This window comes from Microcaecilia unicolor, chromosome 5, assembly GCF_901765095.1.
Source record: "Microcaecilia unicolor chromosome 5, aMicUni1.1, whole genome shotgun sequence".
Lineage (NCBI taxonomy): Eukaryota > Metazoa > Chordata > Amphibia > Gymnophiona > Siphonopidae > Microcaecilia > Microcaecilia unicolor.
The window spans coordinates 94,695,082-94,709,659 of record NC_044035.1 but is presented as its reverse complement, the minus strand read 5'-3'; the positions used below and the strand labels follow the sequence as shown (position 1 = coordinate 94,709,659).

General features: G+C 41.4%; 1 protein-coding gene across 1 annotated transcript in view; it reads left to right on the top strand.

Moving 5' to 3' along the window:
- The window catches only part of FAM13C (family with sequence similarity 13 member C), a 342,788-nt gene that overhangs the window by 108,338 nt on the left and 219,872 nt on the right, over positions 1-14,578 (top strand). Inside the window, exon 4 of the mRNA XM_030204830.1 lies at positions 8,270-8,333. Within this exon, the coding sequence (XP_030060690.1) occupies positions 8,270-8,333 (64 nt within the window). The remainder of the gene's footprint in view (positions 1-8,269; positions 8,334-14,578) is intronic.

Below are 14,578 nucleotides of genomic sequence, written 5' to 3'. Positions count from 1 at the left end.
TCCACCTCTGCGCCCCCCCCCCCCCCCTCAAAATTGGAGAGCTGGCTATAGCCGGGGAGAGAGCCTGGGGGGGGAGGGGGAGGCAATGCATTAGTCTCTCCAGGAAAAAAACATTAAATGATCCCAGGTTCCAATCTAATTCATGTTTAATGTGGGATAAAATGCCATAAATAAGTAAATAAATATAAACTTTTAATGTTGAGCACCTGATTCTCAAAGTGGACATACACTATAATGAAAATAAAATGATTTTTTTTCTACCTTTACTGTCTGGTGACTTTGTTTTTCTGATCATGCTGGCCCAGTATCTGATTCTGCTGCTATCTGTCCTCTTTACTCCGTTTCCAAGGCTTCCTTTCCATTTACTTCTTTACTTTCCGCCTTTCTTCTTCATTTCTTGCTCTATATCCGTTAGTAAAAGCTGGGTCCTCTGCAGACTTGACTGTCCAGTGGATCCAGCTTCTGCCTATTTTCTTCATCCATGTGCAGTTTTCTCCTCTCTTTCCTTTTCCCTCATCTCATCTCCTTCCTCACTCTTCCATCCCCTCCATTCATGTCCAGCATTTCTTCTCTCTCCCTTCCCTCTCCTCCATCCATGTCTAGCAACCCTCCTCTCTCCTGCCCTTCCCTCCATCCATCCATGTCCAGCAACCCTCCTCTCCCCTGCCTCCCCCTCCATCCATCCATACCCAGTGACTCTCCTCTCTCCCCTGCCCTGCCCTGCCCTCCCCTCCCCTCCCATCCATTTCCAGTGATTCTCCTTCACCCCCATCCTTCCAGAGCTTACAATCTAATTAGGTCAGACAAATAGGACAAACAAGAGGATACGGGAATTACTAAGGAGTAGGGGCAGAGCAAACTCTCATGCCTGGACAAAATGGAAACTGTTAATCACCAGACCACCACATACCAATACACTGCAGCTGGTCTTACTAGGAGCGTCTTAATCACCAGCAGATAACTGAGCAAAGTTCAGAGAGGGCAGACAATGGACGCTTGCCTGCCCTTTAATCCCGGCAGCGTCTGCTGTTTGACCTCCCCAAGATCTTTTACCTACTTGTCCAAATCTTCACCAAATAGGAGCTTGCCCCTTCCCTCCCATTCCATCTGCCCACCCTCTGACAGCAGCGCTTCCGGTTGCGCGCACGTGCACACACACACTCTCCTACCTTACCTTCTCCTCTCTCCCCCTTGCTTTTTCTCTGCCCACCCTGGCTCTCTCACTTTCTTGGCCTCTGTCCTCTTTGTCTCTTTTGCTTGTCCCCTCTCTACTTCTTTCCCTACCTACTGTTCTCTCTCTCTCTCTTCTGGAGCATAGCCGTTTTTCTTACTATACATGTAGTGCTGCTAAGGTTCCATTAGAAGTCACTGGTTCTTAAGAAAAAGACTAAGCTTTAGAAGCTGGAAACAAAGGCAGCTCCACGAGTAAATATGGTAAAAAGGCTCTCTTTACGTCATCTTTGCTCCGCAGACACTGCCTACCACCGCCACGATCGCAGGATCTACTTCCTTCCTCTGTCTCAGCAGCAGCAGCGGTAGTGATTCAAACACACTGCCTCCTGTGTCTAACCCGGAAGCGTCTCCTCTGCAGAGGGAGGAGGTAGATCCTGCGATCGGGAAGCGCTGCCGTCAGAGAGGTGGAGGCAGGATCGGAGCGTAGCCTGCTCCCTCCGCTCCGCTGCCTCCACTGCTGGGTGGGCCTGGACCCAAACTGGGTGGGATACTGGTGTCGGAAATGATATTTCAAGCGGACGAGTCGGAGAAACTTACTGACTTCACGGTAAACCTGGAGGACGTAATGGGCAGTTCGGCAAACTGAAGAGTAGCACATCTCCTGGACCAGATGGTATTCATCCTAGAGTACTGATAGAACTGAAAAATGAGCTTGCGGAGCTACTGCTAGTGATATGCAATTTATCCTTAAAATCGAGCATGGTACTGGAAGATTGGAGGGTGGCCAATGTAACGCCCATTTTTAAAAAAGGTTCCAGGGGAGATCCGGGAAATTATAGACCGGTGAGTCTGACGTCGGTGCTGGGGAAAATGGTAGAGGCTATTATTAAAAACAAAATTACAGAGCACATCTGAGGACATGGATTACTGAGATCGAGTCAGCACGGCTTTTGTGTGGGGAAATCTTGCCTGACCAATTTACTTCAATTCTTTGAAGGAGTAAACGAACATGTGGACAAAGGGGAGCCGGTTGATATTGTGTATCTGGATTTTCAAAAGGCGTTTGACATGGTACCTCATGAAAGGCTACAGAGGAAATTGGAGGGTCATGGGATAGGAGAAAAAGTCCTATTGTGGATTAAAAACTGGTTGAAGGATAGGAAGCAGAGAGTGGGGTTAAATGGGCAGTATTCACAATGGAGAAGGGTAGTTTGTGGGGTTCCTCAGGGGTCTGTGCTAGGACCGCTGCTTTTTAATATATTTATAAATGATTTAGAGATGGGAGTAACTAGCGAGGTAATTAAATTTGCTGATGATACAAAGTTATTCAAAGTCGTTAACTCGTGACAGGATTGTGAAAAATTACAGAAGGATCTTACGAGACTGGGAGACTGGGTGGCTAAATGGCAGATGACGTTTAATGTGAGCAAGTGCAAGGTGATGCATGTGGGAAAAAAGAACCCAAATTACAGCTACGTCATGCACGGTTCCATATTAGGAGTTACGGACCAAGTCGTCGATAATACACTGAAACCTTCTGTTCAGTGTGTTGCTGCAGCTCGGAAAGCGAATAGAATATTGGGTATTATTAGGAAAGGTATGGAAAATAGATGTGAGGATGTTATAATGCCATTATATCGCTCCATGGTGCGACCGCACCTTGAGTATTGTGTTCAGTTCTGGTCGCCGCATCTCAAGAAAGATATAGTGGAATTGGAAAAGGTGCAGCGAAGGGCGACTAAAATGATAGCGGGGATGGGACGACTTCCCTATGAAGAAAGACTAAGGAGGCTAGGGCTTTTCAGCTTGGAGAAGAGACGGCTGAGGGGAGACATGATAGAGGTATATAAAATAATGAGTGGAGTGGAACAGGTGGATGTGAAGCGTCTGTTCACGCTTTCCAAAAATACTAGGACTACGGCGCATGCGATGAAACTACAGTGTAGTAAATTTAAAACAAATTTGAGAAAATGTTTCTTCACCCAACGCGTAATTAAACTCTGGAATTTGTTGCCGGAGAACGTGGTGAAGGTGGTTAGCTTGGCAGAGTTTAAAAGGGGGTTAGACGGTTTCCTAAAGGACAAGTCCATAAACCGCTACTAAATGGACTTGGGAAAAATCCACAATTCCGGGAATAACATATATAGAATGTTTGTACGTTTGGGAAGCTTGCCAGGTGCCCTTGGCCTGGATTGGCCGCTGTCGTGGACAGGATGCTGGGCTCGATGGACCCTTGGTCTTTTCCCAGTACTTATGTAAGATTATATTAAAACAAATAACACATCACATAAAAAATACTAAAAAACAGAAAAACAGTATATACATCCAAATAATAACATTGTATGTCATTGCAACTGCAATAAAAGGGAAAGATGGGCAAATGCTGGTATAAAAAGGAAAGTCTTAAATTTCTTCTGGAAATATAAATAATTCACTTCCAGAAAGATCTTTAACAGGAGTGGATTCCAAAGAGTTTGTGTGCCTATTGATAGAGCTCAATCTTATTTCCAGCATATAGTACAGCTTCACAGAAAGCAGTGCCTTCCCGGGTGGATGGAGGAGAAGGATGGAAACATATCAAACATATAAATGGCGAGTGACCGACTCACTCGCAAATGCGCAGTAGAGACTTCCCTCTCTGTCCCGCCTCCGCGTCAATACGTGATGACGGGGGGGGGGGGCGGGACAGAGAGGGAAACTGCGCCGCCGAGGTTGCTGCCGCCACCCCTCCACCCGGCCCGGGCCCTCTCTTCCCTTCTGAACTTACACATTCATTCGCCGAACGCAGCAACGCACATCAGCTGAGCTGCACTGAGCCCTTCCTTCTTTGCCTGTGGCCCCGCCCTCCTGTGACGTAACGTCAGCGAGGGCGGGACACACACAGGCAGAGAAGGAAGGGGCAGCTCAGCTGATGTGCGTTGCTGCGTTCGGCGAATGGATGTGTAAGTTCAAAAGTAAAGAGAGGGCCCGGGCCAGGTGGAGGGGTGGCGGCGGCGGCGGCGACTTCGAGGGGGGGGGGAAGCGGTGGTGACTTCGTGGGGGGGAGGGGAGCAGTGGTGACCGCGGGGGTAGGAAAACCTCAATACCAGCCCGTTTTTACGGGCTCAACGGCTAGTTCCCTAATAACAAACTCAAGATAATCTGGTGCAGTGCCCATCAAAGTCTTAAAAATCCATGAAGCACCTTAAATGTCACCTTCAAATGATGGGTAGCCAGTGGAAGTCTCACAAGAGTGGAGTAATACAGTCCTAATAGTGACTACCTGTAATTACACGGGTGACAGCATTCTGAATCAACTGACCAAGACATAAAGAGTTATAATAGCTGCAGGGAACGCTAGGGACTGAACAACAGTTGTAAAATCATCTTGTGTTAAGAAAGGTGATAACAAAAGCAGCCTTCCTTAGCCACCACCTTAGCTTGACTTTTCATAGACAAACATATTTCAATGACACGACTCATTTTTTGTTATCTGACATTATCCCCCGGATTCTATAAAGTGTGTCTAGCGTTCTGTGCTGAAATCCAAGTGTATTCTGTAACAATGTGCATAACTTAATTGGCTTAACAAGCCAATCAGCGTTGTTAACAGCACTTAGCAAGCAATAATGAGCACTAATTGGCAATAATTAGAATTTACACACATAACTTGAAAGCGTATTCTGTAACGCACTGCACCTAAATTCTAATGCACACAGGCAAAAAGGGGTGTGGTTATAGGCAGGGAAATGGGCATTTCATAAGCATTCCAAAATTTACACAAGTTATTATAGAATATAGCCCAATGTGCCTAAATCTACGCACCGGGATTTACGCTACATTTCCATTGGTATAAATGGAGGCATGTGGTTTTAGGCACTATGATATCAATTAAGCATATTCTATATACCACGCCTAAATATAGGTGCCCCTTATAGAATATGCTTAGGCAGAAATGTTTTTCCGCAGATTTTCTAGGTGCCACATATAGAATTTCCCCTATGTTACTTTTATAGACTTTTATGAATTTGTTTTTCTATGTTTTAGAAATGTTTATGTATGTTGGGATTATTAACTCATTGTTTAAAACTCCTTTCCAGAGGTCAGTCTTTATTCTTTATTTGGACTTTGGCTATTTCAGCATGACTACAATGCTAATAAATAGGGACATGCTAAACCCACTAGAGTCACCCAACATACCTTAATTTACACCTGGACTCCAGTATATTTAAAGTTTACAAAATATCTTTATTGAAAATGTGTGCCTTTAACAATTAGCACTTATCCTAGCTAAAATCAACAATATACCCATTCATTCACCAATCACACTCTGTACCTGACTAAAGTATCCATCAATACAAATTCACTTAAATATCCATAAAAGATTATCATTCGCAATTATTACAAAGTTATAAATCTTTGGATTGCTGTTCCAATCTCCAGTTTAGTCTCTCATCCCAGCTTTCCACTTGGGCGTTTTATTCAAACTAAGCTGTACTGGTTTCACCTTCAGCCCGCTTAGTATAATCACTTGTATAATCCACCTTTGCAAAATGTAATGTCTTTAAATCCTACATACTGGTACATGGTGAGAGGTAACAATCCCACTGCTTGTCATAAATTGTTCCTCATGCACATGTCGGTTCCCCAATGCTGGACCGCATTTCGTTCACTTCATCAGGAGAAACCACCACCACATCTAAAACAACACAAACCCATTAAAACCCCTTTATAACTAAATCCGTACAACGTGCTCAATCACTCTATAATCCCAATGTCACACTTACTTTCTCAAATCTAACCAGCTGTATGCTGGACTGGGATATCCCAACGCGTGGGTCAGCAACCGCTACGCTGAAACTACTGGGAGGGGCCAAACCGCCATCTTTAAATAGTTATACTGCTTACGTCACCATCATAAATATAGGTTAGTGATAACAAAAGAAAATAGTATGAAAGAGAAAACTAATTCATAGCATAGATCCACCAGGATAGAATGGCAACTTGATTTGATTAAAAGATTTTAAAATCTTAATATACTTATATCAACAACAATTTGAATTGATCAGAGAGGCACACAGATAAATGAAGGAAAGCTTAGATAGGGCTTTTGGGAAACTGAAATCTAATATATGCAAAAGATTTACTCTGGTTAAACATGTTTCTGTTGCTCTATTTCTCAGTATCACTTTCATAAACAGAAGTGGTTATTGTCTGTCCTGTTGGTAAACCTGTAGCACACTGTGGAAGCCAATAATTCTTTTAATTAGCACAGAATTATATTTCCTGGAACAGCAGAACATTATGTGGAAAACAGATTAACAAACATTTTCTGTTCATGCTGGACTTCAAAGTTATCTAGATCTAATCACCACCGGCTGAAAGTTACCTATTAAATTATAGGGCTGCTGTTGCTTGGTTGCAATCAGTATTCCTGCAGAACTGGATTGTTATATTTCTGATGATTCTCCAATGGTACTATGACATATTTTTCATGCTATAAAAAAAGACAGCAGCAGCCTTCATGCATGCCGTGTTCTGATTGGTTGACAGTACTTCAAGTATACTAAGGGCCTGTTTACTAAACTGTGATAAGGTTTTGCAGCCACTGCCTGGTTATTGTCAGTATTAACACACACTAACTCCTGGATTCTATGTAGCATGACCGAAATCTTGCATGCAAATCCAGGCGTATTCTGTATTTGCACGTGCAATTTAGTTAACAAGCCAATCAGTGCCAATAATTGCCACTTTACAGGCAATTATTGACAATAATTGGCTTTAATTACATGCACAGCTTACTAGGTGTGCTCTATAAAGTGGTGTATGTAAATTCTAAGGCGCAGAGCCAAAAAGGGGGCATGGAATAGGCAGATCGTGGGTGTTACAAAAAATTATGCGCGTGGTTCTAGACTACCCCTACACTGCACCTAACTTAGGTGCTGGTATTTACACCAGGTTTTACTTGGCATAAATTCCCACGACTAGGTTTAGGCACGCATAAGAGCTCTAGGCGTATTCTATAAATCGCACCTAAATTTAGGCATGGTTTACAGAATATGCCTAGGCGGAAATTTTTTTGGTGCCGATTTTTCAGCTGCCAAATTTAGAATCTAGCCCTAAGTGCAAAACCTCTTTGTTAACTGTTAAGGGCGCTTCCAGCAGTTTGCCATTCAGTTAATGCAGAGAAAATTGGTTACCGCTTGTTAACTGCATAGCACATAAGATGATGCAGTTAGACACACCCTTTGAGGTGGCTTTAACTATACTGTATTATCTGCCACATTGATAGTTAACATGGTCATTCCACAATTCCCATCCATGTTAGCTGGTTGTCATGGAAATGATCATGTTTCAAAGTGCTGCATTAGCTGTGGGTGCAGGCCCACAAAGTTAGTGGAGGTTATTCCCAAATTAAACAGCTAACGCAGTTTGATAACTAGGTGCGTTCAGTTCATCCACAAGAAATCTGTCTATGTCATCTCAGTGCTTAGATCACTTACTGCATCACAATCTCTAGAATGTCCAAAGAGACAGTAGGACTGTCAAGTTGGTAGAATGTTCCAGCTAATCACAAAGTTTTCATCAACAGTAGAAATCACTAGAAGCTTCAAAAATGCCATCTCAGTGCACATATGACAAAGAACAGTATTGTGTTAAACTGTATTTAAAAATGTTGGATACCAGAAGTTTCTGCAAGTATTAGCCTATCAGTTGTATTTGGCCCTGTGTTTTAGTGGCATCTACACACAGGACTCTTAAATACCCACCACAGCGTCTTTGTTCACATTGGGAATGCAGAAACCACTATGCATATGATGTAAGTAGATTGAAACGAAGATTTAAAATTCTAAATGACATCAGTTCATAAGTTGTTGACAATCACATTTATGTACAGGTTAGTCATTTTGTAATTTGTTTAAATATGTACTAGAATCTCTTTAATGTGCTTGTGCCTTTATATTGAGAGAATTGTGTATCATGTATGTCAATTATCCAATTATATATTTTAGAAGATGTTTCAGTGGAGGCACAGAAATGTGAAAGAACAATATTTGTTTTTTCAGAAATGAAAACTCATCAGTGAACTGAGTCTTCTTTCCTTTTCTTTTTGCAGAAAAGGCCATGGTACGTTTGTGGTGCCAAAAGAAGCTGCTGAACAGTTACAGAGCTTTGCCGAGGTAAGGACAGATTACTCCGTCTATGGTGAGATGGTTTCTTAATATATCATTGGTACAACATATGGCAACAAGCAGATTAAGCACTTAAATGCTTAAGTACTAACCTGTAAATATGCAACTGATGGAATGGAACACAGTATGCAGAGAAGACAGATGAACAACATACTGAAAAGACAGACGAAAAGTACATCTAAACCCATATCAAGTAGAGTCGTAAACATCTCAGATAGAGCTCTCAGTGAGACAGAGAGAAAAATCCTACACAAAGGTCTTTCCTTCATCCCTACCCCGCACTAGAATACCTTTAACAATCAGGTTGAATCATTTAAATGTATTAGAAGACTTAAGATTATTGACTATTTCTCTGACAAGACAGCATGTAATACAGATAAGTACAAAAGTACATAAGTATTGCCACACTGGAACAGACCAAGAGGGGCATAATTGAAAGGGGCGCCCAAGTTTTCATGAGGACGTCCTCGCAGGACGTCCCGGCGAAGGGGTGTGGAAACCCGTATTATCGAAACAAGATGGGCGTCCATTTTTTCATTTCGATAATACGGTCGGGGATGCCCAAATCTTGATATTTAGGTCATCCCTAGAGATGGTCGTCCTTAGACTTGGTCATTTCTGATTTTCGGCGATAATGGAAACTAAGGACACCCATCTCAGAAACGACTAAATGCAAGCCCTTTGGTCGTGGGAGAAACCATCATTCGTAGTGCACTGGTCCCCCTGACATGCCAGGACACGAACCGGGCACCCTAGGGGGAACTGCAGTGGACTTCAGAAAAAGCTCCCAGGTACATAGCTCCCTTACCTTGTGTGCTGACTGAGCCCCCCAAAACCCACTACCCATAACTGTACACCACTACCATAGTCCTTATGGGTGAAGGGGGGCACCAAGATGTGGGTACATGGGTTTCTGGTGGGTTTTGAAGGGCTCACATTTACCACCACAAGTGTAACAGGTAGGGGGGGGATGAAGTGCACTTCACCCACTAAAACTGCTCCAGGGACCTGCATACTGCTGTCATGGAGCTAGGTATGATTTTTGAGAGGCTGGCAAAAATATTTTAAAAATTTGTTTTGAGGGTGGGAGGGGGTTAGTGACCACTGGGGGAGTAAGGGAGGTCATCCCTGATTCCCTCCGGTGGTCATCTGGTCATTTCGGGCACCTTTTTGTGGCTTGGTCATAAGAAAAAAAGGACCAGATAAAGTCGTCCAAGTGTTCATCAGGGACGCCCTTTTTTTTCATTATGGGTCGAGGACGCCCATGTGTTAGGCATGCCCAAGTCCCGCCTTTGCTACGCCTCCGACACACCCTCGGGAACTTTGGTCATCCCCGCTACGGAAAGCAGTTGGGGACACCCAAAATCAGCTTTCCATTATACCGATTTGGGTGACTCTGTGAGAAGGATGCCCATCTTCCGATTTGTATTGAAAGGTGGGCGTCCTCTTTCGAAAATAAGCCTGCAAAGGTTCATCAAGCCCAGCATCCTGTTTCCAACAGTGGCCAATCCAGGTCACAAACACCTGGCAAGATCCCAAAAAAGTTTAATACATTTTATGCTGCTTATCCCAGAAATAGCAGTGGATTTTCCCCAAGTCAATTTAATAATGGTCTATGGACTTTTTGTTTAGGGAGTCGTCCAGACCTTTTTTAAACCCTACTAAGCTAACTGCCTTTACCACATTCTCTGGCAACGAATTCCAGAGTTTAATTACACATTGAGTGAAGAAAGATTTTCTACGATTCGTATGAAATTTATTGCTTTGTAGCTTCATCACATGCCCCCTAGTCCTAGTATTTTTGGAAAGAGTAAACAAACGATTCACGTTTACCCGTTCCACTCCACTCATTATTTTATAGACTTATACAGACATATGAAAGTCTGGTTTTGAGGGACATTGCCAAATAAGAGGACAAAAACAAAAAAAGTATGTTTTTAATAATATCACCAAGGAAGAGAAATTAGCTATCAGCACAGAGAAATGATTAATCCAGTATTATAAAACCCACCAATAAAGGCAGAGCAGTGGTTGTCTTGAATAAGCATGATTATATTTCTGAAATTAAAAGACAATTAGATGATTCCACCTGTTACAAGAAATTGAAAGGTGACCTCATTTCTACTATCAGAAAAGAGATTATTGAACTTCTCAATTTGGCACAGAATAAGCATTTTTTAACCCAAAAAGAAATTGATTTTGATTCCTGTCCACACCCTCCATTGTCCTTTTAAAGATACACGAGTTATTGAAATCAACCCCATGTAGACCAATATTCTCAGAGATTGGATCCATTCTTGAACCATTATCTATTTTTGTTGATCAGTTTTTAAGATCTTTCGTTTGCAAAATATATTCATATACCAGAGACCCAACTGAAATGATTAACACCCTTAGAAATGTTAAATGCTCAGGAGATGTTCAATTGGTTACACTTGACATTGCGTCTCTCTACACAAACATTCCATGGCAAGAAGCAATACAGGTCATAAGAGAGTCAGTGAGACAGGGGGACTTCTGTTTAAGAATCTTAACTGAATGTATAGTTGAGATAGCAATATTGACATTAACTAAAAATGTTTTTGCTTTTGATGGTATCAAAGGCACCACTATGGGTGCAACCATAATAACATCTGTTGCACATCTATATATGGGCAATTTTTAAGAGAACACCAGTATAAATCTAACATTGATGACATTTTTATTATCTGGCAAGGTACAGTAGCTGACCATAAGGATTTTTTTCAAAGATTTTTTTTATGTATGTGAATTTGTAACTACTTATAATGATGAGATAATGTGGTATATAAGATTTAATAAATAAATAAATTAAATCTTAGATTTCAAATGCATTTTGATAATAGAAGTGTTCCATTCATGGACATTCAGATTACTTTAAATGACGAACATTTTTCAGTTGATACATATAGAAAATGTACTGATGTAAACAAACTTTTAGATTACCAGAGTTGTCACAGCAGGACATTGAAGTCAAACCTCCCCTTCAGTCAGTTCTTAAGATTGAAAAGATTATGCTCTGACCATGAAGTATATAGAAAGAGAGCTCAGGATATGAAGACACAGTTTAAAGAAAAGTGGTACCCTGATAGATGTATTAACAAATGCTATGAGAAATCAACAGTTGTAGATAGGTAGTCACTCCTAAAATCAGGTGTCAAACAAAAGGTAGATAAAATTATCTGTGTTATGCCATTCACACACCTGTCAAAAGCAGGGCTGGCGTTAGGTGGTAGCAAACAGGGTAAGTGCCCTGGGCCCACATACTACAGGGAGCCCCAAGTCTGCCTCAAGCTGAAGGCTAGCTTTGGGGTCCCCTCCCCAGTTTCTACCCTGGGCCCCTGATTGTCTAACACCAGTCCTGGTCAAACGATATTGTGAAGGTATTTAAACAACATTGGCATATTGTGAAGACAGAGCTTAGATCGTTTCTCCAATAAAAATTTTATGGTAGCTTACAAGAGACCACAACTTAAGGGACATGTTAGTACCTTCTGCCCTACCAAGACTATCTGATATTAAAAAGAAATTACCGGTTGGGCACTTTCAGTGTGGAAGCAGCTCAGTTTGTAAGGTGGATGAAAAAATGTCATAATTTTCATATTAGGCACTTATAACGGAGAGGGTCAAAGTACACAGCAAAATTAGTCCAGAAAAAAACATAAAAGGCTCTCAAAAAAGGGATAAGTGGACTTTATTAATGACATGACATGGGTCATGTTTCGGTGTCAACTCATGCCTGCTTCAGGGGGGTCAGTAAAACCAAATAGCACTCAATGAATAGGTATTTGCACAAAAAAATGACAGCTCCATATCATAAAAAGCCACTCTGACACAGAGAAAAGGATTTTCAGATACGGAGTGAGATGCCTTTCAGCTTTTTATTATACAGAGTTGTCACTTTTTGTGCAAATACCTATCCACTGAGTGCCGTTTGGTTGTACTGACCCCTGAGGCAGGCGTGAGTTGATGCCAAAACACGGCCTGTGTTGGGTCATTAATAAAGTCCACTTATCCCTTTCTTGAGAGCCCTTTGTGCTTTTTTCTGGACTGCTTAATTTTCATATTGACATAAGACACTGTTCCAATTGCAAAGGTTGAGTGGTTTGTAATGCAGTTTGCCCATGTGGACTTTTATACATTGGAGAGACAAAGAGACCATTTATCAAAAGGATCATTGAGTATAGCAGTGCCATTAAAAGACAATTGAAAGAAAAACCTCTGGTGATCACAGTATCCTTAAGGGACACACTTTTGAGGAGTATCAGTTCATTTTTTACTTGGGATTCTGAGACTATTACGGAGGGGAGGAAATATTGACTGCTCGCTGCTCAAAAAGGTTTTATTTTCAAGTTCAAAATCGTATCAGTCAACAGACTTAACCTGGATAAAGACTTGTTGGTATTTCTATAATTTAATTTTTATATAATTTAATCTTTTACGGCCTCTTTTACTAAAATATGAAACTATAAATTGTAAATAGACCATGAAGGCACTAAGGGCCTCTTTTACTAAAGCACGTAAGCAATTCCCATGCAGCCAATGCAATGCAGACCATCCAAAATGAATGGGCTGCGGCACATTTGCTATGCCAGGAATCACTGTGGTTTAGTAAAAGAGACCCTAGTGCCTTCATGGTCCATTTACAATTTATAGTTTCATATTTTATTCAGTTCTTTTACCTGTGCTGCATTTTTTATGATTTTGCATGTAGTTATTTATTTATATAGATGGTTTTAATTTGCTTATTTTAATATGATTCAGAGGTGAAATAATGCATCTACACTTTTTATTTTGGTTATTTATTGACTGCAGCTTGAAATCTTGTTTCTGACATTTCCATCCCTCTGCTATTAGTATACACAAAATCCTGTAGTTGGAACACATAATGACGTCACTGGAATGCGATGATGTAATTGGAATGCATAAGTTGGAAAGCATAGCGTTTTTAGCATTTCTTCAATGGTTTTAAAGTGAAAAGTTGTTAAGATAATGTGACTCAGCTAACTAGATGTTCTTTTATTGATTCCAACTGATTTTGTTGAATTTTGAAGCAATCTGTGATTTTGAGCATTTTTTTAGCAACCTGAGTAGTTTTTATATTTGAATTATTCTGGTTTTAGAGTTTTAACATATGATAAGCCTGGAAATAAGTTCAAACCATCCAGATATGATGGCTTTACAGATTTGTACATTTTTTAGGTGATATGGCATCTTTTTGCAAGGTGATGCTCACAATATTAGTATTAATGTGAAAGCCATGCTGCGGCTTCCTGCACTCAAGGAGCAGGTTATACTTCTTTGAGCACTTCTTCAGGCAGCTCCTGAGATGGTTTCAAAATCTTCCTTCTTGTCTGAATAAAGTCTTTTCCTCTCTCCTTTTATCATCATGTAGTTTGCTAATAACTGCCTACTACTACTACTATTTAGCATTTCTATAGCGCTACAAGGCGTACGCAGCGCTGCACAAACATAGAAGAAAGACAGTCCCTGTTCAAAGAGCTTACAATCTAATACACAAAAAATAAATAAAGTAAGCAAATCAAATCAATTAATGTGAACGGGAAGGAAGAGAGGAGGGTAGGTGGAGGCGAGTGGTTACAAGTGGTTACGAGTCAAAAGCAATGTTAAAGAGGTGGGCTTTCAGTCTAGATTTAAAGGTGGCCAAGGATGGGGCAAGACGTAGGGGCTCAGGAAGTTTATTCCAGGCGTAGGGTGCAGCGAGACAGAAGGCGCGAAGTCTGGAGTTGGCAGTAGTGGAGAAGGGAACAGATAAGAAGGATTTATCCATGGAGCGGAGTGCACGGGAAGGGGTGTAGGGAAGGACGAGTGTGGAGAGATACTGGGGAGCAGCAGAGTGAATACATTTATAGGTTAGTAGAAGAAGTTTGAACAGGATGCGAAAACGGATAGGGAGCCAGTGAAGGGTCTTGAGGAGAGGGGTAGTATGAGTAAAGCGACCCTGGCGGAAGATGAGACGGGCAGCAGAGTTTTGAACCGACTGCTATCAGCAGCTTCTTATCCATTTATCTGGTACTGGAGGATGAGTCCTGAGAGACATTCTCTTGCCTCCTTTTCTATGAGATATTTGATTGCTTGTTCTGCTATGCTGCTCAGTACACTACCAGACAATGAACTAAATATCCATTCATAGCCTTCTTCCAGGTTAGGGTTACTTAATCTTAGGTCCATAGCAAATAAAACCTTTCTAAATC